Below are 26,143 nucleotides of genomic sequence, written 5' to 3'. Positions count from 1 at the left end.
GAGACAGCGAGAGAGGCAACACAAGCAGAGGGAGTGGGAGAGGGAGAAGCAGGCTTCCCGCAGAGCAAGGAACCCGATGCGGAGCTCGATCCCAGGACCCTGGGATCATGACCTGAGCCGAAGGCAGACGCTTAACTGACTGAGCCACCCAGGTGCCCCTCAGATTTTTTTTAAAGATTTTATTTATTTATTTGAGAGAGAGACAGAGAGTGCATGAGCAGGGGCAGAGGGAGAAGCAGGCTCCCCACTGAGCAGGGAGCCCGAAATGGGGCTCGATGCCAGGACCCTGAGATCATGACCTGAGCCGAAGGCAGATGCTCAACGGACTGAGCCACCCAGGCGCCCCAAGAATCCTTTCTATGACTGAAGAATATCCCACTGTGTGTGTATATTGTGTTTCGTGTGTCTACGGACCTGTTGGGAGACAACTGATGTGGCTGTTGTGAATAATGTCGCAGAACATTGGTGAACCAGCATCTGTTCACGTCTCAGAGATTGTAAAATGGCCCGGTGGGGACCTGTTTCCTCCTTTGTAAAATGAGCAACTGGGTGACTTCCTGCTCTAAGAGTCTGTGAAATGTATCGGCTTCCAAAAAAACTAAGGGGGAGGTGAGGGTGAGGTCAAAGGTCATCCGACCCTCCGGAAGGACAGGGCTTGTCAGGGGCCCAGGGCGCCGTGCGCGCAGTCCTCCCGGAGGACACATGGTGGACACAGCTGCAGCCCTGGGGACAGGGGCTGGACCTGGAGAGGATGCCTTGGGTGGAGCAGTGCCGGGCATCTGCTCTCAGCCTTGGTGGCAGGACCCCCAGCCCTCAGCTGACCCCCACCGCGCCTGGGATGGCAGGGGGGCAGGGAGGCCTGGCCCCACCACCCAACCGGTCCTGGGGGGTCCAGGGACTGAACGAGCCCAGGGCAGAGGGTGGAGACCGGCAGCCTGCGGGTTGGACGTTGCCCACGGGCGGGTTTTGTTCAGGGGCTTGGCGCTGGCTGCCCGGGAGCCTGGGTGGCTCAGTGGGTTGAGCGCTGGGCTCTTGACTTTGGCTCAGGTCCTGGTCCCGGGGTCCCGGGGTCCCACTCGGGGCTCAGCGAGGAGCCCGCCAGACGTCAGCGCCCGCTGCCCCTCCCCCGCGCATGCGCACAGGCGCTCTCTCGCTAGAATTAAAAAAAACCCTTAGTTGCCAACATTTAAAACATCAGGAGTTTTTAGTTAAAATCCAGATTTGTGATCCCTTTTTAACTACAGTCAGAGGAGCTGGTGGGCTGGCCCGCGGGCCCTTCGGATCCAGCCTCACAAGCGTCCATCCCCGGCCCCTCGTCTGCCTGCCCCACGGCGCCCGTTCAGCTCTCCTTAAATCCCTTGTCAGCCCGCCTTCCTGAGCTCCAGAAAGTGAAAGGTCAGAAGTGAGGTGCTGGGGCGGGCTGCCTCATCCGTGTTCCAGCTCTATTATTCATTAGCTGTGTGCCCTTGAGCAAGTGACTCAACCACTCTGTGCCCCAGTGCCCTTATCCCTAGGATGGTAACACAACACTTTCCTCCCAGGGCGGTTGTGCGGCTTCAGTGGGTACACACACACACACACACACGCACAGCGCTTAGGCGAGTTGCCAGGTCGTGGGCAATGAGAAGGGGCACGAGAGCAAGTGGCCGCCAGGGTGCTGAGCCCCGGCCCGCAGCACAGACGAGCCGGAGGCCCAGCCCTGCTCTTGTTAGCTGTGTGGTCTCCCACAGGCCACGCATCCAGCCAGGCTGATGGTGCTTCTGGTCCTCGCAGACCCCACGAGCCCCACAGTCATTACTGTGAAGTGCCCGCTGAACGCTCTTGGCGCTGGTCCACAGCACTCCCCAGCCCCACGGCCCACCCCTTGCAGAGCTGGCCAGTGGACACTGATCCCACAGGCTGGGAGGTTGAGCTGAAAAGAACAAAGAGGCTCTGCTGGGCTCACAATGGCACCATTGTGAGCACACGGGGCTCACAGTTTCCTTTCTGTCCTCAACCTGCACAGATGCCCTGGAGGGCCCGGGTGGGAAGGCGTGGGAGCCCTCCCAGAGTTCTGCCTGCTGTCCCAGAGGTCAGAGAGGAGGCACAGCCCGCAGGACCCTGGTGTGTGTGTGGGGTCTCCTTGTTATGCGGATGAAAAATCTGGGGCCCGGAGTGGGAGAGATACTTGCCTGACGTCACGGAGCAAATGGGGGGGGGGTTGCAGAAACAGGAAGCCCCTCTGCTCCAGGCCTTACCTCCCCCGGGGCTGTTAGAGATTTAGACTTTAGACATTTGACCTTTTATCCAAATGAAGTTGTATATTCTGTCACTAAACACACTGACAAGATGTAAAAACGTAAACATTTATCTTGCAACTTAAATATTTAGAATATATCTAAACTCGTATCCTGTTTTGGCATTTTTCCCCTTCTTTTTAAAATAATAGCTTATTGAGATATAATTTACATACTATAAAATTCATTTTTTTGTTCCTTAGAGGGAAGGGGCTGAGGGAGAGGGAGAGAGAGAACCCCAAGCAGGCCCCAGACCTGAACACTGGGTACAGGTTTTGTGGGGACATGTTTTTGTTTCCCTTGGGTCCATGCTAGGGGTGGCCCTGCCAGGCTAGAGGGTAACTCTGGGCACGACCTTCTGGGGACCTGCCTGCCGTTCTCCAGCTCCGCGGCCAGGTTCCATTCCCGCCAAGCGTGTAGGAGGGTCCCTGTTCCTGTCCTTCCTCACCAATGCTCTTGGCATCTATTGGCTTCCCGACAGCCTTTGGGGAGTTTGGCAGCAGCGTGGCCCTGCCTGACCGCCAGGCCACCCCGCCCCACCCCCACGATGCCCAGGGGTGGCCCTGGGCTGCTCCTTCCCTACGGCAAGCCTGTCTCCTTGATATGAATGAGATCATTGGTGGAGAGCACCTGGCAGGTGGGGGGCACCAGGGGCGGGAAACCAGGTCCTCGTCCTGCCAGACCCACAGCCCAGTGAGGCAGTCAAGTGCCCTGTGGCACACATATCCGTTCGTGCAGGCTTCTCTGAAGTCCAGCGGGCAGTTTGCAAACCGCAGGCTGTAAGGGTGCCCAGTGGGCATTTGAACCCAGCTGGTCTCAGGCCAATGCCCACGGGCTTACTCTCTGCGCACTGGACCGAGGGACAGCGTTGAGTCAGAAGGGAGTGTGGTCGACCGTGGGTGTGCAAAGAAGAGTGTGTTTGCCATCTGGGAAGCAGTAACGCCTTCCTGGGGAAGGGCCTCCTGACCAGGGTCTTCTAGGATGGAGCTGGGAAGGGAGACTGGGGAGTGAGACACCAGGCCCATGAGAAGGGCACTTGGAGGCCTGCAGACACATGGCTCTGCTCTTCCCAGCTTAGTGTGGCTGCAGCCGCAGGCACGGGGTGGGGGCGGGCGGGGGTGGGGTGGGTGTCGAGGCCAAGAAGCGAAGCAAGACCCATCAAGACCAGGCAGGTCTGATTACGGGGTTCAGACTTCGGACTTCATCCCGAGGCAGTGGACAGCCCTGGAGAGTTTTAGGGGAAAGATCCGAAAGATGGTGCTGGCTTCAGAGGTCTCCCCCAGATCACCGAGGGGTCTGGTTTAGCTGCAGCTGGTACCCAGAGGGGAGAGGGGAGGAGGCCAGACTGGTTCTCATCTCAGCCGTTTCCATGGTGACACTAGAAGATGGTAGGGTTCCTTTGAATGAAATATCCCTACTGAGATTTCAAGTGTCTTTGTGTTTCAGGCTGGCCTGGATCCTGTCTCGGAACAGAGAAGGTGAATGGAGAGGGGGCGGGGCAGGAGATGCTGGGGTCAGGTGGTGTGGGGCAGAGGGGCCCCGTCGTGCTGCCGGCCTGTGCAACCTTAGCCCCCCATCCTCCATCCCTCCATCCTTGCCCCCAGGCCTCCCAGGACCAGCACCTAATGGTAGTCAGGTCATGCCTCTTGGGAAGAAGAGCTTTTCTCCTTGTACTCAGGGAGCTTCTATGGAGACCAGCACTTTCATTCTGGAGCCTGGGCGGTCACTAGTTCATGAGCTCCTTAGGGACCTCCTGAAGCCCTTTCTCACTCCCCCTACCCTCATATTTTGCAGCTGAAAAATAGAGGTCCGCATTTGGGAAATGGTTTGCACGAAGGCTAAACATTGCAGAAGACCTGCGTCAAAAAACTAAACTTAGAATTACCCTAGGACCCAGCAATTCCATTTTGGGATGTATGCCCAAAGGAGTTGAAAGCAGGGATTCCAACAGGTATTTGTACACCAACATTCAGAGAGAAGGTGAAGTAACGCGGCTGTCCATTGACAGACGAAGAGATAAACACAAGGGGGCACATGCACACGCTGGACTATCACTCAGCGTTAAACAGGAAGGACATTCTCACACCTGCTACAACATGGATGAACCTTGAAGACAATATGCTTGGCGAAATAGGCCATCACAAAAGGACAAGTCCCATATAATTCCACTTGTATGAGGTACCTAGAGGGGTCGAATGGCAGGTCCCAGGGGCTGGGGGAGGCAGAGGGGGACCTAGTGTCTAATGGGCACAGAGCGTCAGTTTGGGACAATGAAAGAGTTCTGGGGACAGATGATGGTGATGGTTACCCGACTACATGAATGCACTTAATGCCCCTGAGCTGTACGCTTCAAAATGGTTAGAACAGGGAATTTTATGTATTGTGTTATTTCATCACAATTTTGAAAACAAGAAACACACATACACAACTTCCAAAGGAACAAAGATCCAGGTATCTTTGGTCCCAGAACAGTTCTTTCTGAATAACAGGCTCTATTGAGCTATATCATTTTGGTCCTGGTACCCTAGGAATTAGTTTGGTTTAAACAGCTTAATATCGAGGGTACTTTGAGCTCCACAACGATCAGCTTTCCTCCTTTGCCAGGACTGCTAGGAAGGTGTGGACCAGATTTGCAGTCCTCTTATACATGAGAAGAATCCAGCACTTCTGGGTTCTCATTCCTGTCAGCCTAATTGTAAAGTAACGTATGAACACGGAAAATGTTCATTCTCCAGTCATACCTTTGTTTTACTTTCTTTTTTCTTTCTCATCTATTTTTTTAAATAACCTTTTTTATGATTATACAAGTATATATATGCATTTTAGGGAGCTAGAGAATAAAGACAAACAAAAATTCAAAAAGTAAAACTTGGGATTCCTATTCCCCAAGTGTCACCATTAATATCTTACTACGTGGCCTTCTTTTCCTAAGAGGAGAGATTACGTTTTGCCTGCAATCTCCTTCTTTCAATCAGCCACCTCCACTTTTCTCCTATAGTGAATTTTCAGCTCATCTGATATTCAAAATATACTCACTTTTCCCCATGGATCCCCAAATCTGATTGATAGCTGGTTTATCCAGAACAGTGTCCGATCCAGGATCACCTATCTGCCTGTTATGGCCCTTGGGCCCCTTCATCTAGCAGAAATCATTTCTAGGAATACAATACTCAATGAAGACCCTGGGCCAGTTGTCCTGCAGGTTTCCCATCTTCTGATTTTGTGTTACTGCTTCCGAGTGGTGCCATTTGTCTGGTTCATCATGCCTCTTCACTTCCTATGAACTGGAATTAATAGCTAATGGCTGGCAAATACACACAAAACATTTTTGGATAGAATAAATAATTACCCCTGATCCTGTGTACTTCGAATTGTGTTCCTACCAGAGACACATGCTCTTGTTGAGGATTTAGTAAAGCCACTAGCAAAACTCAGATGAATTTCTCAGGGTGGTGACAGCCAATCTGTCCATTCTTCCACTCAACTGCCCCTCCTGCATCTAGGGAGTAACATGGGTCCTGTTACTTTGATCGTTGTGTATATCCAGTTCCCACCAACTATTAATGTAATGGTTTAACTACAATTTGATCATCCTTGTTTCTAAAGGTTTGTGAAATTATGCTTTTACTCATCCTACATGTGTGTTTTTTTGTTTTTTGTTTTTCCTATGAAGTAGAGCACTCCCTCATCAATGGGAACTAGGTGGTGATGAGAACTACAGTTCCTACTAGAAAAGCAAAATAAGTCTTTGATTTTTCAGTTTTAGTGGGGAGAGGCTTGAAATAGTGTCCCTTCCCACACTGAGGTGTTACCAGTCTATAGGATAAAGGTCTTCACCTTTTAGATCTGTAGGCGAAAAACACCATATGGCATTTTCAATTAATTTCTGAGACTGCTTAGTTTTTCCATAACCGTCTACTGTGTGAACAATATGGCATGGCTTAGTTGCAAAATCCCATAAAACCTCAGAAAAATTCCAGAAACCTCAAGCGCACACGGGCCCCCAGAGGCCAACTAGCTCTACTATTGTGCCTTGGGCTCTGAGCTTTTCTGCAGGATATGCGTCCACGCAGGTGTCCAGCACCTCCCCTGCCCCCCGCATGGGGGGCGAACTCCTGCCCCGGGGGTCTCTGGGAGGGCCTGCAGGTGTCTGGCGCTTCCTAGGTCCCCCTGCATGGCGGGCGAGAGTCTCGCCCCGGGGCCTCCAGGATGGACGCGAGCAGGTGTCCGGCACCTCTTAGGCCCCCCTGCATGGGGCGGGCGAGCACCTGCCCCGGGGGTCTCCGGGATGGACGCGAGCAGGTGTCCTGCACCTCCGCGGCCCCCGCCCCCACGCCCACTCCCGTCTCCAGGCCGCAGTGGGGGTCCCCTGTGTGGCCGGCCTTCCCTCTGACCACTAGAGGGCCGTCTGCACATTTTATCAGACAATAAAAGTTTGTGTGCGCAGAATCAGAAATGAACCGCAATGTTGAGAGTAGTGAAAAACTCTACCCCCAAAATATGAAAAATAAAACTAATGAGAAACATAAATCTCGAGCAGGTTAAAATAATCTTATTCCTTTGAAAGGCTCCAGAAAAGAAGTGGCTTCCGCCTGCCCGGCTAGCTCAGTCGGTAGAGCATGGGACTCTTAATCCCAGGGTCGTGGGTTCGAGCCCCACGTTGGGCGGCTGCGGTTTTGCTTTTCTAAGGAGCCCTCGGGGCTCGTCAAGCCCGGTCTCACCAGTGTGTTTTCCATCCACGGTGCTCACTGCGACCTGCAGCTTCTCGTTTTCAAACAATGCAACACGTAAAAAACTGCCAAGACTTAACCGGTTTAAAAAGGGGGACAATCAGGCTGGGGAACAATTTCATCCTGAGTACACAGTTCACGGTTACGTGGGGCAGAAAAACCCTTGTCGCAGCGCGCTCTGTGTGAGGGCCAGTGAGTCGGATGTTAGGGATAAGAGGACTGAACATTAATGAGGTTGTGGGGTTCTGCCAAAACGTCTGAAATGTGTATTTTTAATTAATATTTAATTTATAATTACTTAATATTTAATTGAATGCTGTGCAGTATTGATTAATTTGGAGATCAGCAGTGACTCGAGGGGTTTATTATGCATATTGATTTCCTGTCCTTAAATTCACTTGCTTTCTGCCCTTGGGAAGGGCCCTGGTTATCAGGGGCTGTTTAAAGCCCCCCACCCCCCAAGGACGGTTTCAGTGATCAGCTAATGGGGTAGCTGTTGTGAACAGACCGTTAGGACTATTTTAACGTTTTTTCCCCCCAAGTTAGTGATTCAAACTGAACATTTTTCCATCTGCCATTTGGGAGTCTCAAAAGACCTTTTCCTGCATAGGTTTTCCTAAAAGAACCCAATTTCTTAGGGGCAAAACGTGGCTTTTATGTTGACAACTGCAAATGTTTTATCTTAGATACTTTCCATCCTTCCTAGCAACTCCCAGATATTCTCCACAGCCACCGGATGCTGTTATCATCAATTCAAGATACAATGTCAGACTCTGGAAGAAACACACGGAAAATTTCAGCATCAGAAATGAAGATCGCTAAATACCTCTATTATTACAGTAGTTAAAAAATCTTTAGGTGATGCGGGTGATGTAGAATTTTTCAAAAGGCAAAAATCCCATCCGTCAGAGAAGAGGTAAACTGGTAAATTGACAAGAAGTCAATGAAGATATCACCCAGCTATTGATTTATTGATTTTTCATTCCAGTATAGTTAACATACAGTGTTATATTAATTTCAGGTGTACTGCACAGTGATTCAGTAATTCTGGACATTACCCAGCGCTCATCACCGTAAGTACACTCTTTTCCCCAGAAGTATTCATCATGCATCCATTTTATTTTATTTATTTATTTATTTATTTATTTATTTAAGATTTTATTTATTTATTTGACAGAGAGAGAGTGAGCACAAGCAGGGAGAGCGGCAGGCAGAGGAAGAGGGAGAAGCAGACTCCCCACTGAGCAGAGAGTCCGATGCGATGTGGGGCTCAATCCCAGGACCCTGGGACCATGACCTGAGCCGAAGGCAGATGCTTAACCGACTGAGCCACCCAGGCACCCCCATGCATCCATTTTAAATTGAACACTGTGTTATGGGTTGAATTGCACTCCCATAAGATGCATGTGTTGAAGCCCTAATCCCCAGTACCCCGGAAGACAGCTTTATTTGGAAATAGGGGTTTTGTAGATGTAATTAATCAAAATGAGTTCATACTGGAGTAGAAAGGGCTCTCAACCCAGTACGACTGGTGTCTTTATAAAAAGAGGGAATTTGGACACAGACACACACCCAGAAATGCACATTTTGGACACAAGAGAGAAGGCCATGTGAGGATGTAGGCAGAGGGTGGAGTGTTTCCACTAGGCAGGGACACCAAGCATTACCAGTAGAACTAGAAGGAGAGTCCCAGAGCAGGTTCTCCCTCCCGGGCTCAAGAGGAAGCAGCCCTGCCCACACCCTGATCTCAGACTTCTGGCTTCCAGAACTGTGAGACAGTAAATTCCTGTTGTTAAGCCACCCACTCGTGGCACCTTGTGATGGTAGCCCCAGGACACTAATTTAATCAGCATTCTATTAGGAGGTGATTTTGATTTAAAATTTATTTTTGAATGCTCTGTATTAAGTAATTACCATTCATCTCATTTCATTTCATTTTAAAAGCTTTAGGAAAAGCGATGGTTTGATTGGATGCAAACGTTCAGCTCCAGGGAGGGAGTTAGGGCCACAGTTCCATCAGAAGTAACATTTATTTATTTTTTTTTTTTAAAGATTTTATTTATTTATTTATTTGAGAGAGAGAGAATGAGAGACAGAGAGCATGAGAGGGAGGAGGGTCAGAGGGAGAAGCAGACTCCCTGCTGAGCAGGGAGCCGGATGTGAGACTCGATCCCAGGACTCCAGGATCATGACCTGAGCCAAAGGCAGTCACTCAACCAACTGAGCCACCCAGGCACCCCTAACAGAAGTAACATTTAAAAATGAGCTTGATCTCAAAGGATGTTTTTTTCTTGTTGCTGGCTGGTGATTTATTATGTTGACTGATGATTGATTACTATTTTTGCTAAAAGAATATATTCAAAGATATGCCAAATCAAACACACTTTACTCTCCCATGGAACTCGTATTACAAGACTTGGCATTCAATTATTCTATTAATGATTCATTTTAAGAAAGTGCGCTAATTCTCTGTGGTTCAGTTTCTTTAACAAGCAAAGGGCAAGAAAAAGAGAGAGATAACTTACAAATGAAATGCAAAGAAATGAGTGAACTGTGTCTGGATCCTGATTTGAACCAACCACTCGTAAAAACACATGTATGACCACAATCTGGAGAATCTATTTGCTGACTGGATACTTGAAGATACTAAGAAGTTATTTATTTTTAAATGTAATAACAGTATTGTATTTTAAAAAACAGCACTGTGTGTTATAAATAAGTGATGAATCACTTGTGGTGAGCACTGGGTGTTGTAAATAAGTGATGAATCACTGAATTCTATTCCTGAAACTAATATTACACTGTATGTTAACTAACTGGAATTTAAATAAAAATTTGGAGAAAGAAAAAAAATAAAAAAGAGATGTGTACTGACTTGTTTATGATGGAAATAGATCTCATATCTGGGATTTGCGTTACAGATTTTGGTGGAGAGAGGAATGGTCGGTAGCAGCGAAACAAGATTAATAACTGTAAAGGCTGAGTGATGCATACATCATCGTAGTACCCCCTCCACTTTTGTATGTATGTTTAAATCTCCATAAATTTAAATACTATTTGATTATGCAAAAACAAAATTGTCTAACCTCCTTAGCCCAGTGATCAGATTTAGCATCACTGATGAGATGCACAGACATCCTGAGTCTCCTGATGTGACCCAGATGAGAAGTACATAGCGTCACCTATAAGATATTCTTGTCAAAAACACTCAACTTAGATCTAATCAAGGCTTTAGACCTAACTTTAAGCTTATGGAAAGTATAAGGAGAAGAGACGTGAGTTAAGTAAGGCCGTGAGTAAACAATCAGACAAATCCAGAACGTCAGACATTCAAAAAGGCTCAGGTTCTTCAGAAAGCAAATGTCATGAACACACACTAATACCTTTAAAAATAAAGTGTGTATGTGGGTGGACTGTTTCGTGCAGGGGGCCCCCTCCCACCCTGCAGCAGTCTGGTGAGGTCATCGAGCTCTTTTCAGAATGATTTCAAATGTACAAAACAAAAACACATAGGATGATAAAGGAAAACAATTCTACTGAAATAAAGTTATCAAAATATCTTAAAATATGGTAATGTACATGCTTCATTTCAAATGCATTAAATAACAAGATCTAGCAGCAGGTCTAATAAGCACAGTAATTTCAAAATCATGATGAATGTAAATGATAGCTTGGAGATATATACAAGAACTGTCGTGTGACACGAAAACATCTGGTTTATATTGTGGCAAAGCCACAGGTGTTGCTGATATTGTTGTAGTTTGTTTCTTTCATTTTTAATGAAAGGACAGGCTAAATTTCACTTTGAATGTGGTGAAAATAAAGACATAATTTTTTACCTTTGAATTGTATCCATGGATTCCTACCGTAAGAACTTCTGGCCTAGATTTAAAAAAGATTTAAGAGATTTAACAACCAAATGCAAAATGTCATTTAATGGATTCAGTTTTGAAAAAAAAAAAAAGCAACAAATATACAAATATTTTGGGAGCCAGTGAGGAAATATGGAATGGGAATTAAATGATTTTAGGGAATCACAGTTAATTGTGTTGTGTGTGATAATGGTATTGTTTTATATAAGAGAACACCTTTCTGTGTTGGAAGTACATACTAAGGAAACCAGGCATGATACGTAGTGTATTATTCTTTCTAGTTGTCTGTATTTTTTTTTTTTTTTTAAGATTTTATTTATTTGACAGAGAGACACAGTGAGAGAGGGTACACAAGCAGGCTTCCTGCCAGAGAGCCTGATGCGGGGCTCGGGCTCGATCCCAGGACCCTGGGATCAACGACCTGAGCTGAAGGCAGACGCCTAATGACTGAGCCACCCAGGCGCCCTGTATGTTTTGTTTTGTTTTTGAGAGAGAGAGAAAGAGTCCTGGGGGCGGGAGGCAGCACAGAGGGCCGCCTGAAGAGAGAATCTTAAGCAGGCTCCCCACCCAGCGCCCAGAGCGGGATTGGGGAATCCATCCCAGGACCCTGAAATTAGATGATGACTTGAGCCAAAATCAAGAGTTAGATGCTTAACCGACTGCACCACCCAGGCGCCCCCCAATAAAGTGACTTTTAAAGATATTTTTATTAAAGTGCATTACTTGTAACTGTACAATGTGATGAATTTTTCCAAGTGCCTTACTCGTAAAGTGCATTACTCATAACCCTACAACTTGATGAGTCTTTACACACGTAAACACCGTGTAACCACGCCAGGGAAGGATGGAGCACACAACAAGCACCCCCTCGTCAGCCCTCCCCCCCCCACCCCGGTAAGCACCACCCCGATTTCTGGAGGAGATTCTGCGCGCCGTCTGGTTTCCTGTCCACAGGACACCAGGCTGTAGGGACTGAGGATAGCATGGTTGGCAAGATGTGGGAAAACAGGCTCTCTTAAATCGTTGGTTGAAAGGTAAATTGATGAAGCCTTTCACAAGGCTGTTGAACATGCCCCCGGCCTCTGACTCAGTCGTTCCACATCTGGGGCCCTAAAGTAATAGAAACAATGTGCACAACGGTTTAGGTCGAAAGACGTGGGTTTTGACGGTGGAGCCCTGAAAGCAACCCCGGGGTCCTGCAAGAGAACTAAGATCCCATCAGTTAAGGTCTATGTGTCCCGGGGGATGTGCTGAGCCCTTGAGCAGGGGAGGTGGACGCAGACGCGATTGCAGGCGTGTGTCCCGGCGGGGACGTGTCCGCGCGGAGGGCGGCGAGGGGCAGGAGGGAGATGACGGGGTCCCCGCCCTTGTGCCCCGTGTTTTACGCTGCTGAGTGGCGGCCTCAGGAACGAGCAGGGGGGTGGCAGAATCACAACGCAGAAGGCAGGGTGGGTGCCGGGGGCGGGCAGCGGCCACCGCCGTCGGGGGGGGCGGGTGAGGGGCTGCGGCGGGAGCGGGGCGCCCACAGCCGCCACCCCCACACCCCACCCCCGGACTCTAGGACGCGGGCGGCACGGAGGAGCGCCGAGCGGGCTCGCGGGGACCCTCGCCCCCGCGTGTGCTCCAGGGGTGCGGGCCGGCGGGCGGGGCGCCCCGGGCGGGGCCGGGCCCCCCCGCGCTCTCGGGCCGGCCGCCCCTCCCCCGCCCCGCCGAACTACCGGTCCCGGCGTGCCCCGGGGCGGCGCGGGCGCACCGGCGCGTGCGCGGCGGGCGGCCGTTGGCTGGGGCGGCGGCTGCGCGGTCGCGGCGCGGTGAGGTCTGCGGGCGCTGGCAAATCGGGCCCAGGATGTAGAGCTGGCGGTGCCTGACGGCGCGTCTGACGCGGAGCTGGGTGGGGTAGAGAGTAGGGGGCGGTAGTCGGGGGTGGTGGGAGAAGGAGGAGGCGGCGGCGAATCACTTATAAATGGCGCCGAAGCAGGACCCGAAGCCCAAATTCCAGGAGGGTGAGTTCGGGCCGTCAGGGAGAGGCGGCGGACGGCGCGGGAGCGGGCGGGCAGCGGCCGGGGGCGGCGGGGGCCGGGGGGCGCCGCAGGCCGCGCCCGGGGGCGGCGGGCAGGGGCTTGGTGAGGAAGGCGCATTGCGGCGGCGGCGGGCGGCGGGCGGCGGGCGGCGGCGGGTTTGGCCGCGGGCGAGGGTGCGGCGCGGGCGGGGAGCTCGGGGAGCGCCGGGCGCCCCGGGGAAGGCGGGCGCGGGGGCCGCCCATTGTGGGGAGGTGGCGGGCGCGCCATGGCGGCGGCGGCGGCGGCGGCGGCGGCGGGGAGCTGATGTGGCGTGGGGGAGGGGCGGCCGCGCGCGGTGTGTGGGGGGCGGCCGCCAGGCCCGGGACAGCCCCACGGCCGGCCCCGCCCGCCTCGGCTCGAGGGGAGGGGGGGCGCCCGGCGGGGGGCGGCGTGGCGGGGGGCGGCGTGGCGGGGCCCCGCGCGGGAGGAGCGCGTTGCTGCGAAATGGCCGCTGTGCGGCGGCCGCGCCATCATGGCCGCCGGCGCCCGGCTCGGGGCGCGCGCGCAGCGCCCCCTCCTGGCGGCCGCGCAGGGCCTTTGTGCGGCCGGCGTCGGCGGGCGTCCTCGGGGCGGGCGGGCGGGCGGGCGCGTTCTGGCGGCGCGGCCTCGGTGTGCTCCGTGCGCCCGCCCGCCCGCCCGCCCGGAGCCCGCCGGCGGCGCTGCTGGCCGAGCGGGCGCTCGAGGCCCGGCGGACGGCGGGAGGCGGCCTCTCACGGTGAGCGCGTCTGTCGTCGGGGGGAGCCCGCATCGTGGGCCGCGAGGGGCGGAGAGTGTTGGAGCGGAGCGGGAGCGCGTCCGCACCGCGCGCTGTGCCGGCGTCACTTGGGGAGTCGCGGACCCCGGCAGCCCCCGCGGAGGTGACGGCGGGCTCGGCCGCGCGTGGGTTCGCCTGTTGCGTTACTCGGGCGGTTTCGGTCAGTGCGTGCGGCTCGGATCTGTGAACTTGGAAGAGAGCTGCTGTTGGGACAGATGAAATGAAGCGTTTCGGTCCCAGCCGTGCGCTGCGGTGCGGGAGGCGCGCTCACATGGCACGCTCCCTGGTGCCTGAGAGTCCTGGCGGGCTTGGGTCCGCAGCCGGTCACCGGGACGTGACGTCGTCGCGCGCGCGCGCGGCTCGGTGCGGTTTCCTCTGGTGCCGTGCGCTGCCCGGCTCTGGGGGCCCGTCCTGAAGCAGCGGGTGGGGAGTGAGGAGGGGTGACCGCCGGGGAGACCCCGTGGGCCGCCGGGGCGGCGCGTGCGCGGCGGGGGAACCACGTTCCCGGAAGTGAGGGCGGCACGCTGCTCGCGGTGCGGCCTGCCGTCGCTTTGCCGCTGCTTCGCGCTCGTGTGTGGCGCTGAAGCGCACGGCCGCGTTCGGAGACCAGAGGCGGCCCCGAGGGGAAACGGAGTCGCGTTGGAACACTGCAGGGGTGGCCTTATGTAATCGGGGAAATGCGACGCGAGGCGTTTTCTTCGTGGTTCCGTTCAACTTGGACGTGTTCCTCGTTTAACGGTGGCTCAGCACTTTTTCAGCGCCGGGGCCGTTTTGTACCGGACTGGATGCTGCCTTTGAAATTCTGTTGCAGCGGAGAGCAGGGAAAACGGTGAAACCGTTGGGCACTTAGCCCGTTGTCGGAGGGAGTGCCTTTTTACTCGTCAGGAATTGACCGGCTGGTGGTAGATTTGGAGTGCTCCCACTGAGTACGGGCCACGGGGGGGATTGGAACCGCCTCAGCCTTGAATTCGAGAGCGCTGGACAGAATTACCTTTGTCACAGGATGCTGGAAGGGTTAGGAGTGGGGAAGGGCTTTACAGGCCCTATCTTTTCCCCCATTACAGGTCCTTCTCTCCACTTTCATGAAGAGGAGGCTGTGGGCATTTGTTGTTCTGGCTCCTGTGCCCCCAGCTCTGTGTATTCGTCAAGAGAGTAGGGAGGGTCAGGTAGCTAGAATGGAGGTCAGAAGGGCCTTGGTCTCAGTATAGTTGTTTTTGGCAGCAGCCCGGAGAGGGAGGGATAAGGCCGTTTTCAGGGTGTCTTTATTATTTATTTTTAAGCCGGCTCCATGGCCAGCATGGAGCCCACAGTGGGGCTCGATCTCGTGACGCTGAGATCAGGAGTTGGACGCTTAACCAGCTGAGCCACCCCGGCGCCCTTCAGGGTGTCTCTGAACTGTACCTGGGGAGTGAAGTTAGGAGACACAGGTGTGATCTTTGGTGCTGCTGGTGAGCCCTGTGCCTTGCTTACATCCCCACGTTCTCATCCCATGGTATTCAGTGATGGTTCCAGCCTAGCGCTCTCCTGAGCTCTAGACTTGGTACCCAACTGCTTACTAGATGATTCCATTTTGGATGTGCTGTAGCCGCTGCTGTAACATAGTCCAGAACTGGTTTAAGCCCCCTCCCTCCATTTCCTGTTCTGGTTAATGCTCCCTCCAGCCTGGTCAGTTTAAAACTTACTGCTTTTGCTCAGTCCTTTACTTCTCACTGCTTTTGGTTCAGACCTGTTTCTCTTACCATGGACTGCCGGGAGAAGTCCCTGACTGGTCTCCCTATTTGCAGCCTCCACTTGAAGTTCTGCATAGGCCCAACAACCTCTGGCAGGTTCTTCAGAGGGGACCACTGCACAAGAATTACATAGAGAACTTTGATCAAAGTAAAATTCCTGGGGCTGCTCAGGAAGGGTCTAATATGTCTGGTGAAGCTTGAAAATCTGCAGTTCTAAAAACTCCAAGAGACTCTTGGTCAGATTTGGGAATCCTTCTTACAGGATAAAGTCCAGACTTCGTAACATGACACGTAAGGCAGTCTATGATCTGTGTAACTTTGATTTCTACTTCTATATGTTTATCCTGTGCTCCAGTGATGGCGAATTATTTATATTTAAACAGTAGGTAGTCTGATGGTGTCACCTTGTCATGTTTCTATGCTTTTGTACCAGTTTCCCTAGTCGCTCATCATTCACTCCTATTGCATATGAAGATAACATAGGAAATCCAGTAGATTGTGCGAAATTACTTGCTTACATATCAGTGTCCCTTTTTCTAATGGTGCACAAGTAGGTATGTGAAAGACTGGTTATAAATATGTTGAAAGTGAATATATAGATTTGCTTTAGATAACTTAATGTTGAAGGTTTGTAAGTTGTCAGTTTTTTTAAAAGTAGCAGTAATTTTTTAAAATGGTGAAAACCTTTATTGCCCTATAATTTTTGAAGAGTTGAGCTGGGGTGCCTGGGTGACTCAGTGGGTTAAGCATCTGACTTTGGCTCAGGTCAAGATTTCAGGTTTCTGGGATCAGCCCCCTTCAGGCTCCTCGCTCATTGCTCAGCTCTCCGCTCAGGGGGGAGTCTGCCTCTCCCTCTCCCTCTGCCCCCACTGTTTGTGTGTGCGCGCGGCTCTCAGTAAAAAATGTTGAGCTAGGGGCGCGTGGGTGGCTCATTCGTTAAGCGTCTGCCTTCAGCTCTGGTCATGATCTCAGGGTCCTGGGGTCGAGCCCCGCGTTGGGCTCCCTGCTCGGTGGGGAAGCCTGCTTCTCCCTCTGCCACTCCCCCTGCTTGTGTTTCCTCTCTTGCTGTGTCTCTTTCTGTCAAAAAAATAAAATCTTAAAAAATGTTGAGCTAGTAGGTCACTTTAATAATTTTAGAGCTGAGAGAGCGATCTGTGATGGACTACTTTTGTTAACCTTTGGGTCTGATGAAATCCAAGGGGACTGAAAATAATGTGCAAGAAATTCATTTCTACGATAATCAAATGTAGTCTTCAGGTACTGCCAGGAATTAACAGCCTGTTTTGTCTGAGGAGCTGAGTTGGCTTCCAGGTCTTAAGTCGTGCAAGTCTTAATTTTAAGTTCGACATAGAGTGTGATTTCCAAAAGTTGGAATTCTTATTTTACTTGACCAGTAAAAGGTTTGGAAGCAGAAATAATAGGGAGAGCATAAGGTCCTAAATATGGAAATATTTTAGGGGCACCTGGGTGACTCAGTTGGTTAAGTGTCCGACTCTTTTTTTTTTTTTTGTAAAGGATTTATTTGACAGAGAGACAGACAGCTAGAGAGAGGGAGCACAAGCCAGGAGAGTGGGAGAGGGAGAAGCAGGCTCCCCGCTGAGCAGGGAGCCTGATGCGGGGCTCGATCCCAGGACCCTGGGACCATGAAGTGTCCGACTCTTGATTGCAGGTCAGGTCCTGATCTCAGGCTCCTGGTATGGAGCCTGGCATCAGGCTCTGCACTTAGTGGGGAGTCTGCTTGAAGATTCTCTCTTTGCCCCCCCCCCCCACCCCCCGGTGGTGCATGTGCGCGCGTTCTCTCTCAAATAAATTTTAAAAAAGGAAATATTTTAAAAATTGTATTCTGAGATACACTTTGAAAACCCAAATCCTTCCAAAAGGTAGATATTGTAGAATTTTATTGGCTTAACAGGTGATAGATGATTTGATGGTCTAAATGGATTGACATTCTAATCAATTGTTTTTTGCTGTTTACATTGCATACTGAGCTGCTTTTGTTGCAGGGTGCTATTGAGGTTTGATCCGAGGTATTAATCTGTACATGGCCATACTCTCCTGGTTTTGCGAGGAATACATGCGAGTACAGATGTGATGGTTCTCACATGTGACCCTTAGATGTGAAGAGAAATTACAATTAACTCGATATTTTTTTTTCATTTTTACAGGTGAACGAGTGCTGTGCTTTCATGGGCCTCTTCTTTATGAAGCAAAGGTATGAAACCTGTTTTCTTTTGAGAAGTTAGCTGAAATGACTGATTAGATGATTCTTGAGCATCAGATTTCAGTGGTTGGTAGGAAGAGAGTTAGTTGCCTTTTTCACAGATTGGTAGTCCATAGCGTCCGTCATGTCATCTTCTCTTACTTGCCGAGGGGGTCAGATACAGCATTGCCACCTTGCCATTCACCTTATGACCTGCTGAAGGCCCAGCAGCTGGAAGGAGCATTTGAGGGGAAAGGTAAAAGGCTGGTTGGTTGTGGGAGCAAGTTGTATGTGTAGCTAGTGACTTGTGAGAAAATACTGCCAAAGTCCGTTTTGGGTGTGAATATAGTATGCTGAGTAAGCCCTGAGCTAACTTGACTACGTTAAAGATCAAAGTGAACGTTAAAAATGTGAGGACATTTAACTTTATTTGTTGGTTTGTCTGTCAGAGTTTGAATGCTAGGGGCTTTCTTTCCCCTGTATGGGGTGTGCTCCTGTTGTCAGAACTGATTGTACATTTAGCCAGAGGTAAATGAGATGATAAATTCCCCAGTAAAAAGTGTTTTTAGTATTTCTGGGAACTTTCAGCGCAAATATGTAAGGTGTAACTGTTTTTAATGCTTGTAATTTTTAAAAACGGTATACAAAACAATACAGCATTTAGTTAAATACAGTTCCTACAGCATTCTTGGTGAGTATATGCGTGAAAATGGTCTTAACAGTCTTGAAGTGCCCGTGTGACCAAATAATAACAATTTTCACTATTTTTCAGTTGCTTTGAATACATAGATTAGATAACGTGTTTTTCAAGTTCTAAAATGACTGAATTTGGATTTATGGAGAATCTGTTAACCTTATGTGTATGTACATCTCTCAGTGATGCATACTAACACTGCTTGTAAGTAAGTTGTGAGTTCTGTTGATCATTTATATTCCTGCATATTATTTTTGTTGTGTCAACTCCGCTAACCTGACAGGTTTTTTTTTCCCCCTCTGGCAGCAGAAACTCCAGTGAACAATTTTTAAATGGCTGTTGGAATAGCTTAAACTATCCTGGTTCTCTTGGTTTGCTCAAGATAAAGACTTTGTATAGTGATCACTTGTCATAGTCGATAACTTCCTCTAATCATGCATTCTAATTGTTTAGGCCACTTTTAAGAAGAACATAAAATGTTTTTCATGTATAAATTGGCTAGTTGCTAATACTCTGCAGCAAAACCGTTTATTGCCTTCCATAAGTTAATGACACTTTTTAATGGTACGGTATAAATAATTTTCTTTAGCTGAATTTGTTTTTGAAATATGTAATGGCTTCTGACTGGTAGGTTTCTGACTGGTAGAAAGTGCAAACATGGCTTCCGTTAGCTGTTCTTGGAGAGCTAATAATCGCGCCCACTGATTTAAGGCTCAGGGTGACCTCTTATGATGGGTTTTCTGCTTTGCTGGACTAGCTCCAGCAGATGGTGACTTTGAGGCAGTTTTATGACTGTTGATGTATGGGAATGAGAAGCTTGAACACTCTTCTTTGTGACCGTTACATTGTGTCGTGCTCGTTTTGGCCACCGGAGTTTGAGTGGAGTGTCTTAAAGATTGTATACCTGAAAAGCATACAGGTGGTCATCTTTTTCAAAACCTATTTCTGAGTGAATTTTTTCTTTTCTATTTCAGTGTGTAAAGGTTGCCATAAAGGACAAACAAGTGAAATACTTTATACATTACAGTGGTTGGAATAAAAAGTGAGTATTAGTATTAGATCTTTAAAAACAATGTTTTATTCCTAACAAGGTAGGCTGTGTCACGTGTGTTGCAAACCCACGCCTCTGAATTCTTGTACGGTTTTAATGTATTCGGTGTATCAAAGCAAGGGTGAGACATTTGTAGTATGGAGAAAGTAGTAGAAACTAGGGTACGTAGCCGTTATATTTTAAATTTTTTGGATTATTTCTCGTGCTCTAGTATAATGTCTAATAATTGTTAGTCAACCAACTGCTTTTTTTCTTGGTTTAGTACATTTTAGGACAGCTTTAGTTTTTTGCCTTAGCACAAACTCATTTACTATATATGTTACTGCAAACAGTTATACTCAGAGCTAGTTGGATTTTTCTGCCTAAAAAAGGAGAAAGGATGAGCATGTTTGATTAGGAAGTAATGACCAACTTATGTTCTGAACTTTGGTAACATAAATGTTGGCAGAGAGTGATTTCATGTGTTCACTTTTTAGAATATGGTTTAATACGGATAGAAGAATTTAATTACAGAACCTAATTTTTCACCTGGAAGAGTTAAACCTTTTTTTTTTTTTTTTTTTTTTAAAGGAGTGGTGTATCGATCCATTGCCAGGAGTGGACAGTGGTCATAGATTGAACATATTCTAGAATATCTAGCCAGTGGAGTTCTCTTTTTCAGTTATGACTCTTTCTCCTTGGGACCCACAAATATCATGTCTAATAATTTATTCATTTTTGGTGCTTGAAATAGAAGAGCCTATAATTTTTACTGTGAGAGGTTTTAAATTACTTTTATTAGTGGTGTTTTGTCGTTCAAAGATTGCCAGAAAGTAGTTCTTCCGGGGTTGTTTGCTAGCAACTTTTAAGGCTTTGTGTCTCCTGAGCTGTGCTCTGGTGTCTGGTTCCCCACGTGAGCAAGCCATCGGATTGGATGAGCACTCTAGTGCTGTGGAAGAAGGTATTCTCTGACTCTCACTGGCCCTGTGATTTTGGTGTTGTTTAGGTGACCCAGTTTTATTTTTTTAGAAAAATTTTTCACAAAGTGCTTTTAGCTAAGAAATACCAGACCCTGGGGCGCCTGGTGGCTCAGTCATTAAGCATCTGCCTTCGGGTCAGGGCATGAACCCAGGGTCCTGGAATAAAGCCCCACATCGGGCTCCCTCCTCCGCGGTAAGCCTGCTTCTCCCTCTCCCACTCCCCTGCTTGTGTTTCCTCTCGCGCTGTGTTTCTCTCAAATAAATGAATAAAATCTTAAAAAAAAAAAAACCAGACCCTTCGCTTTTCTTCCATTAGTATAGTTGTAGAAAGGTGGACATCTAAAATGTGTAAAAGCACATTCCTTGTGATTTTTTCCCCCACTTAAACTATTTCTCATAATGACAGATAGGATTTTAAATATTGAGAAATTGGGAAAACCATAGGGAAAACTATCTTTTTGTCTTTTACAAATAAACTATGATTTTAAATGTGATTTCTTTTTTTTTTTTTTAAAGATTTTATTTATTTATTTGAGAGAGAGAGAATGAGAGACAGAGAGCATGAGAGGGAGGAGAGTCAGAGGGAGAAGCAGACCCCCCGCCGAGCAGGGAGCCCGATGTGGGACTCGATCCCGGGACTCCAGGATCATGACCTGAGCCGAAGGCAGTCGCTTAACCGACTGAGCCACCCAGGCGCCCCTAAATGTGATTTCTTTAGTATCTAAATTATTTCTAATATCCAGGAAAGTTCATCGTATGGCTCCTGGTGTGTATTGTAGATTTCTCTATTTAAACTGTATTTCAGTCTTGTATTAGATTTATTGTACATGCGGATACTCTGTCAGTATTGGGTAAAGTTGAGAGCATTACGATACAAAAAGAATCTCCATTCTCTCCAGGTAATAAAATATCTCATTTGTGCATATCATGTGTGGGAAAATTAACGTCCATCCAGGAAATCAAAAAGAAAAACAGCAAATTCATGATACAGGATTGCTTCCCTCCCCATTTACTTTTGTAAATAAGTGTTTTAGGATTTCATCTTAATAGCTGTGAACACACAGGTTTTGTGCTTAACTCTTTTATGTGCAATATTTTGTTTAAAATTACAGGTAGATGTGTACAGCTTAAAGACTTGGGTTTTGAGTGGCACTTGTAGCTTATAAGAAATTATGAAAGTGTCAAATGCTTGTATTTCCTGATTTTACGACGTCAAAATAACGTTTTTTCCTTTGTTAGAATTCAGTAACACAAGTAAAATGATAGGCTGCATAGATTTGTTTTCAGTTACTTTTATGTACTGATTCCTTGGAAAAAATTTAAAAATGGCACTGAACTTTGGAGATCTTTAATATCTTTTAGATGTATTGAGGATATTAATGAACAAAGATGTATTTTTTGTAGGTGATTTGGGATGTAGATCAATATACGTAATTTTGAAAAATTCGATCTTAGTATTTAGAGAAGGCTTTAAATAAACCCCATTTTGAAATGGGAAGAGTTACTCAAATGCCCAGCAAGTGTGTTATGTTTATATTTAGTACTGTGTAAGTAATGCCACAGATCACTGTGATGTTGGAATTTATTGACAAGCTTTTAGAAAATTCTGAACTTATGCTTGTGACCTGTGAAAATTTCTGAACGTCTGGCCTTCAGTTACTACCCTAGTAGTGATGTTCCTCAGAGCAAAAGATATTTCATCTTCCTGTGGTTCAGCAAGGGTTTTCAGCTTCTGACACATAAAGGAAACTCTGGAATTGATTTGGTTTTTGTTATTTTTTAATTAAAAAAATTTTTTTTGAGTAAATACTGTGCCCAGTGTGGGGCTTGAACTCACGACCCGGAGATCAAGAGTCACATGCTCTACTGACTGAGCCATCTGGGCACCCCTTGATTTGTTTTTTAGATCAAAGTGCTTATGTAGATGTGTTTTATATCAGAGTGAGAAGGGATTTGCAGGGATCTAAAATGGAGCTTTGTGGTAAATAAAAATTTGACAGCTCCCCTTAATTTAGAGAGAATGGGAATAGATACAAGTAGATATATAAATAAAAATAAGATTCTCATTTTGAAAATGGTTTGTAAGGTATCTTATTTTTAGAAAGTCATACAACAAAAGCCCAATCTCCAAATTGGAGTTTTTTAAACTTTAGTAAATATATAAATATTTTCAAAAGCACAATAGATAATATATTTCTAAATTTTCAAACTCCTTATTGGAACTTGTTGACACAGACATTTAAATATTCCATTTGTAAATAAATCTTAATAAAGCTTAAGCTAAATTCTGCACCTAGTTACTGAGATTACTTTGTACTATGCTGTCTGTATCAGAAGTGCTGTGAGGCCCAGGCGCTCTGAAAAAACTTTGAAGACACGTGAGGATATTGTAGCCCTTTTTCCTGTTCCTGAAGGAGCTCCCTCAGTACACCACCCCCTCCTGACCTCTAGGTAAATGCATGTTTTAAAGTTTTCTCTAGGAAATCATGTTGAGGATTGCTTTTTAATTATTTATTCTCCTTTTGGCTATCTTATGTAAGAGGTCAGAGGTGGGAAATCATTAAATGAAAGATTTTGCTTTGAGGATACATCTAATTGTGTCACTAAAGGAGCTCCCTCAGCAGGAGAAAAGTGTCACTTTGCATGAATAGTTCAGCATTCCCTAAGAAATACCTTGTTTTTGTTTTCCCCTCTGGAGAAAAACCACATCAGAAATCTTGAAGGAGCTTTTCTAAGGGCCAGAATGCTTAAGCAACTAGATATTTTTAGAGTGGTTGGTTCTACCTTTTGATGTTTAAAAAGCCATCTCTCTGGTTATGTCTTGGAAGTGCATTCATGAGTGAGTGAGTGAAGGTTGAGGATGATGTAGTCTGATAAACCATCTGATAATGGTTTGATCTACAGTCTTAGCTGAGTTGGTCTGGATGTTGTTTGAGTGTGGTAGACCTAATCATGTTCCTGACCTACCTTGAGTGTATTTTATGTCAGACTCCTGACTATTTTACATGTATTATTTAATTTTTGTAACAATTCTGTAAAGGTAGGTATAGTTAACACTCATTTTACAGGTGGTGAAAATCATGCACAGCTAGTTCTGTAACTTTGCTATTAATTTACACAGTATTCGCTTTTGATGGACTCTTTCATTTTTTTTGGAAATTAAAATTCTTTAAGATCTCTTTATTCTGTAAGGGTAGTTGCTTAGGGACTCTCTAAGTGCCATGCTCTTAAGTCATTTGAAGAAAGGATTTGAATAATCTGTTTTTATAATCTAGCGGTTAAGATTTGGAATGCTGCTTTTGAGGATATGAAATGTTTACTTCCTTTATAGAACAGATTTTCATTTTAGTTGAGAACGGATTTGTAGTCCTACTAAATTTTTGTCAGAGAAATCCGAAGTCTTGCCTCTTAGATCTCTAAAAAGTAATTGGTGGACAAAGTCTGAATAGTGGTAAAAATAATTTTGAATGATAATTGAACTTTTGTCTTTTTCAGTTGGGATGAATGGGTTCCAGAAAGCAGAGTACTCAAATACGTGGATACCAATCTGCAGAAACAGCGAGAACTCCAAAAAGCCAATCAGTAAGTTTGTTTTGCAGCGTGAATAGGAGGAGAAATGTCTACAAATTAATTTTGGGAAATGGAATGAATACTAGAATCATATTGGCTCCCCACCTACAAAATGATTCTTGGTACCTGTTAGCTGCTGTGTTGGGGCTTTAAACTTCAATCAGAGAAGCCTTTCCTAGAAAAAGGAAGTAGATACTGGTCATTTCTTGAGTCTGTCCATAGAGTTAGAAGACAGCAGGCTGTTGTTGGAAAGTCCTGTAGTTGCAAACTCACTGATCTCCTTACCTCCTAGGCTCTGTGGGAGTTAGACTTGGGAAGGGGGTGTGGGACCTCAGTTTGAATATAAATTTCAGATGGAATCAAGCTGGCACAGTTTATTTTTCCACATAAGTACTCATTTAATGACAACCATTGAAATTATTTTTGAAGGGAGCAGTATGCGGAGGGGAAGATGAGAGGGGCTGCCCCAGGAAAGAAGACATCTGGTCTGCAACAGAAAAATGTTGAAGTGTAAGAAGCTCTATCTTTGTTTTAATTTTGTATATTGTTTTATAAGTGAAATTCAAACTCAGTACTCATTATCATGTATTAGGATTTATTGAAAATGGAAACTGGAACATTTTAACTTGAAAAACGCCAATGAGAATCCCGTTCTCAAGTGTTGGGTTGTTGAAAATACGTAATAATTACATATTAATTCCTTAATTTCCTTTAGCAGGTTTTCTGTACCACCTCGCCCCCTTTTTTATTATGGTGAAAAATACGTAACATAAAATTCACCGTTGAACTCATTTTTAAGTGTGTAATTCAGTGGCATTGAGTACATCCAGAACCCTTTTTAAGGTGTGTTTGTGTGTGTGTGCATGTATGTATTTTCTTTTACAAATAGAGTATTATCAGTAGAACACAAGTCTTAAGATATTTTTTGGGCAGATTTGCTCTTTTGTTTAACTCTTCTTTTGAAACCCGTGGTAAGAATGTGTGAGATGTTAAAGTTTCAAATTACCCACCCACCCCGGTGGGGGGGGCGGGGGGCATTTCTTTTCGTTAACTCCTAAGATTTAGAACATCTTGGTAATAAAACCTATGTGTGGAAGTCATGCACACATGATAGATCAAAAACTTTTATTAAAAGATAATTTTATTTTTTGTGACTTGATTATTTTCATTTAAAAACAGGTAGTTTAGGGGTGCCTGGGTGGCTCGGTTGGTTGGGCAGCTGCCTTCGGCTCGGGTCGAGAATCCTGGAGTCCCAGGATCGAGTCCTGCGTTGGGCTCCCTGCTCAGTGGGGAGTCTGCTTCTTCCTCTGACCCTCCCCCACCTCCTGCCCTCTCATTTTCTCTCGCTCTCTCTCTCTCGTGAATAAGTAAAATCTTAAAAAACAAACAAACAAAAAAACAGGTAGGTTAGGGGGCGCCTGGGTGGCTTAGGTACAGTCTACCTTTGGCTCAGGTCATGATCACAGGGTCCTGGGATTGAGTCCTGCATCGGGCTCCCTGCTCAGGGGCAGTCTGCTTCTCCCTCTCTCTCTGCCTTTCCCCTTGCCTTTGCTCTCTCACTCTCAAATAAAATCTTTAAAATAAAAAAAGATTTTAAAAACAGGTAGTTTAATAAGTGGTCATGTTCTTGTCAAAGGATCAAAAGTAACTGTTCTAAAATAGGATTTATTGAGGAGAAGTTTGTATGTTTTTCCTCAGAATTACATCGTATTGCTTTAGAGTTGGTGGTCTGCCTTTACTACCTAAACATGAGATGTTAGTCATGAAGGGAACTAGGCAGTGGAAGGTTGACCTTTGTCGAGCTGATATTTGATAGCCAAGGGGTGGGTGTGCCACTGAGGGCGGCCCGTAGCTTTCATTAAAAAGCAGTAACAAATTATGCTGTTCTTTGGAAAACTGCCATGTAGTAGTAGTCATTAGGATTTTAATAGCAAGTGAGTCTTAAAAGTCAGCAACTTTCTCATAAGGGAGAATATGATGGATTTTTATCGATAAAATACTTTTGATTTAATGTTAATCCTTTCTCGTGTTAAAAGTTGGTGTAGAAAAGGGCGCCTGGGTGGCTCAGTTGGTTAAGCAACTGCCTTCGGCTCAGGTCATGATCCTGGAGTCCCGGGATCGAGTCCCATATCGGGCTCCTTGCTCAGCAGGGGGTCTGCTTCTCCCTCTGATCCTCCCCCCTCTCATGCTCTCTCTCTCTGTCTCATTCTCTCTCTCAAATAAATAAATAAAATCTTTAAAAAAAAA

At 47.0% G+C, this 26,143-nt stretch overlaps 1 protein-coding gene and 1 non-coding gene across 3 annotated transcripts in view; both read left to right on the top strand.

Moving 5' to 3' along the window:
• The first annotated feature begins 6,870 nt into the window (after window positions 1-6,870).
• TRNAK-CUU (transfer RNA lysine (anticodon CUU)) lies at window positions 6,871-6,943 on the top strand. Its single transcript has one exon. It is a non-coding gene; the product is annotated as a tRNA-Lys (tRNA).
• Window positions 6,944-12,665: 5,722 nt separating this feature from the next.
• MORF4L1 (mortality factor 4 like 1) overlaps window positions 12,666-26,143 on the top strand; it is a 22,543-nt gene continuing 9,065 nt past the window's right edge. The window contains exons 1-6 of one of the 2 annotated variants that reach the window (XM_081831810.1): window positions 12,666-12,881; window positions 17,588-17,634; window positions 19,291-19,358; window positions 22,661-22,777; window positions 23,822-23,908; window positions 24,326-24,406. In XM_081831810.1, the coding sequence (XP_081687936.1) occupies window positions 12,842-12,881; window positions 17,588-17,634; window positions 19,291-19,358; window positions 22,661-22,777; window positions 23,822-23,908; window positions 24,326-24,406 (440 nt within the window). In that variant the 5' untranslated portion in view covers window positions 12,666-12,841. The remainder of the gene's footprint in view (window positions 12,882-17,587; window positions 17,635-19,290; window positions 19,359-22,660; window positions 22,778-23,821; window positions 23,909-24,325; window positions 24,407-26,143) is intronic. The other variant, XM_081831811.1, reaches the window with a different exon arrangement.

The sequence above is a fragment of the Leptonychotes weddellii genome, chromosome 9 (assembly GCF_054177405.1).
Source record: "Leptonychotes weddellii isolate Sample4059 chromosome 9, ASM5417740v2, whole genome shotgun sequence".
Taxonomy (NCBI): Eukaryota; Metazoa; Chordata; class Mammalia; order Carnivora; family Phocidae; genus Leptonychotes; species Leptonychotes weddellii.
Note: the sequence above shows the minus strand (reverse complement) of the source record. Positions and strands in the feature narration are given on the sequence as shown.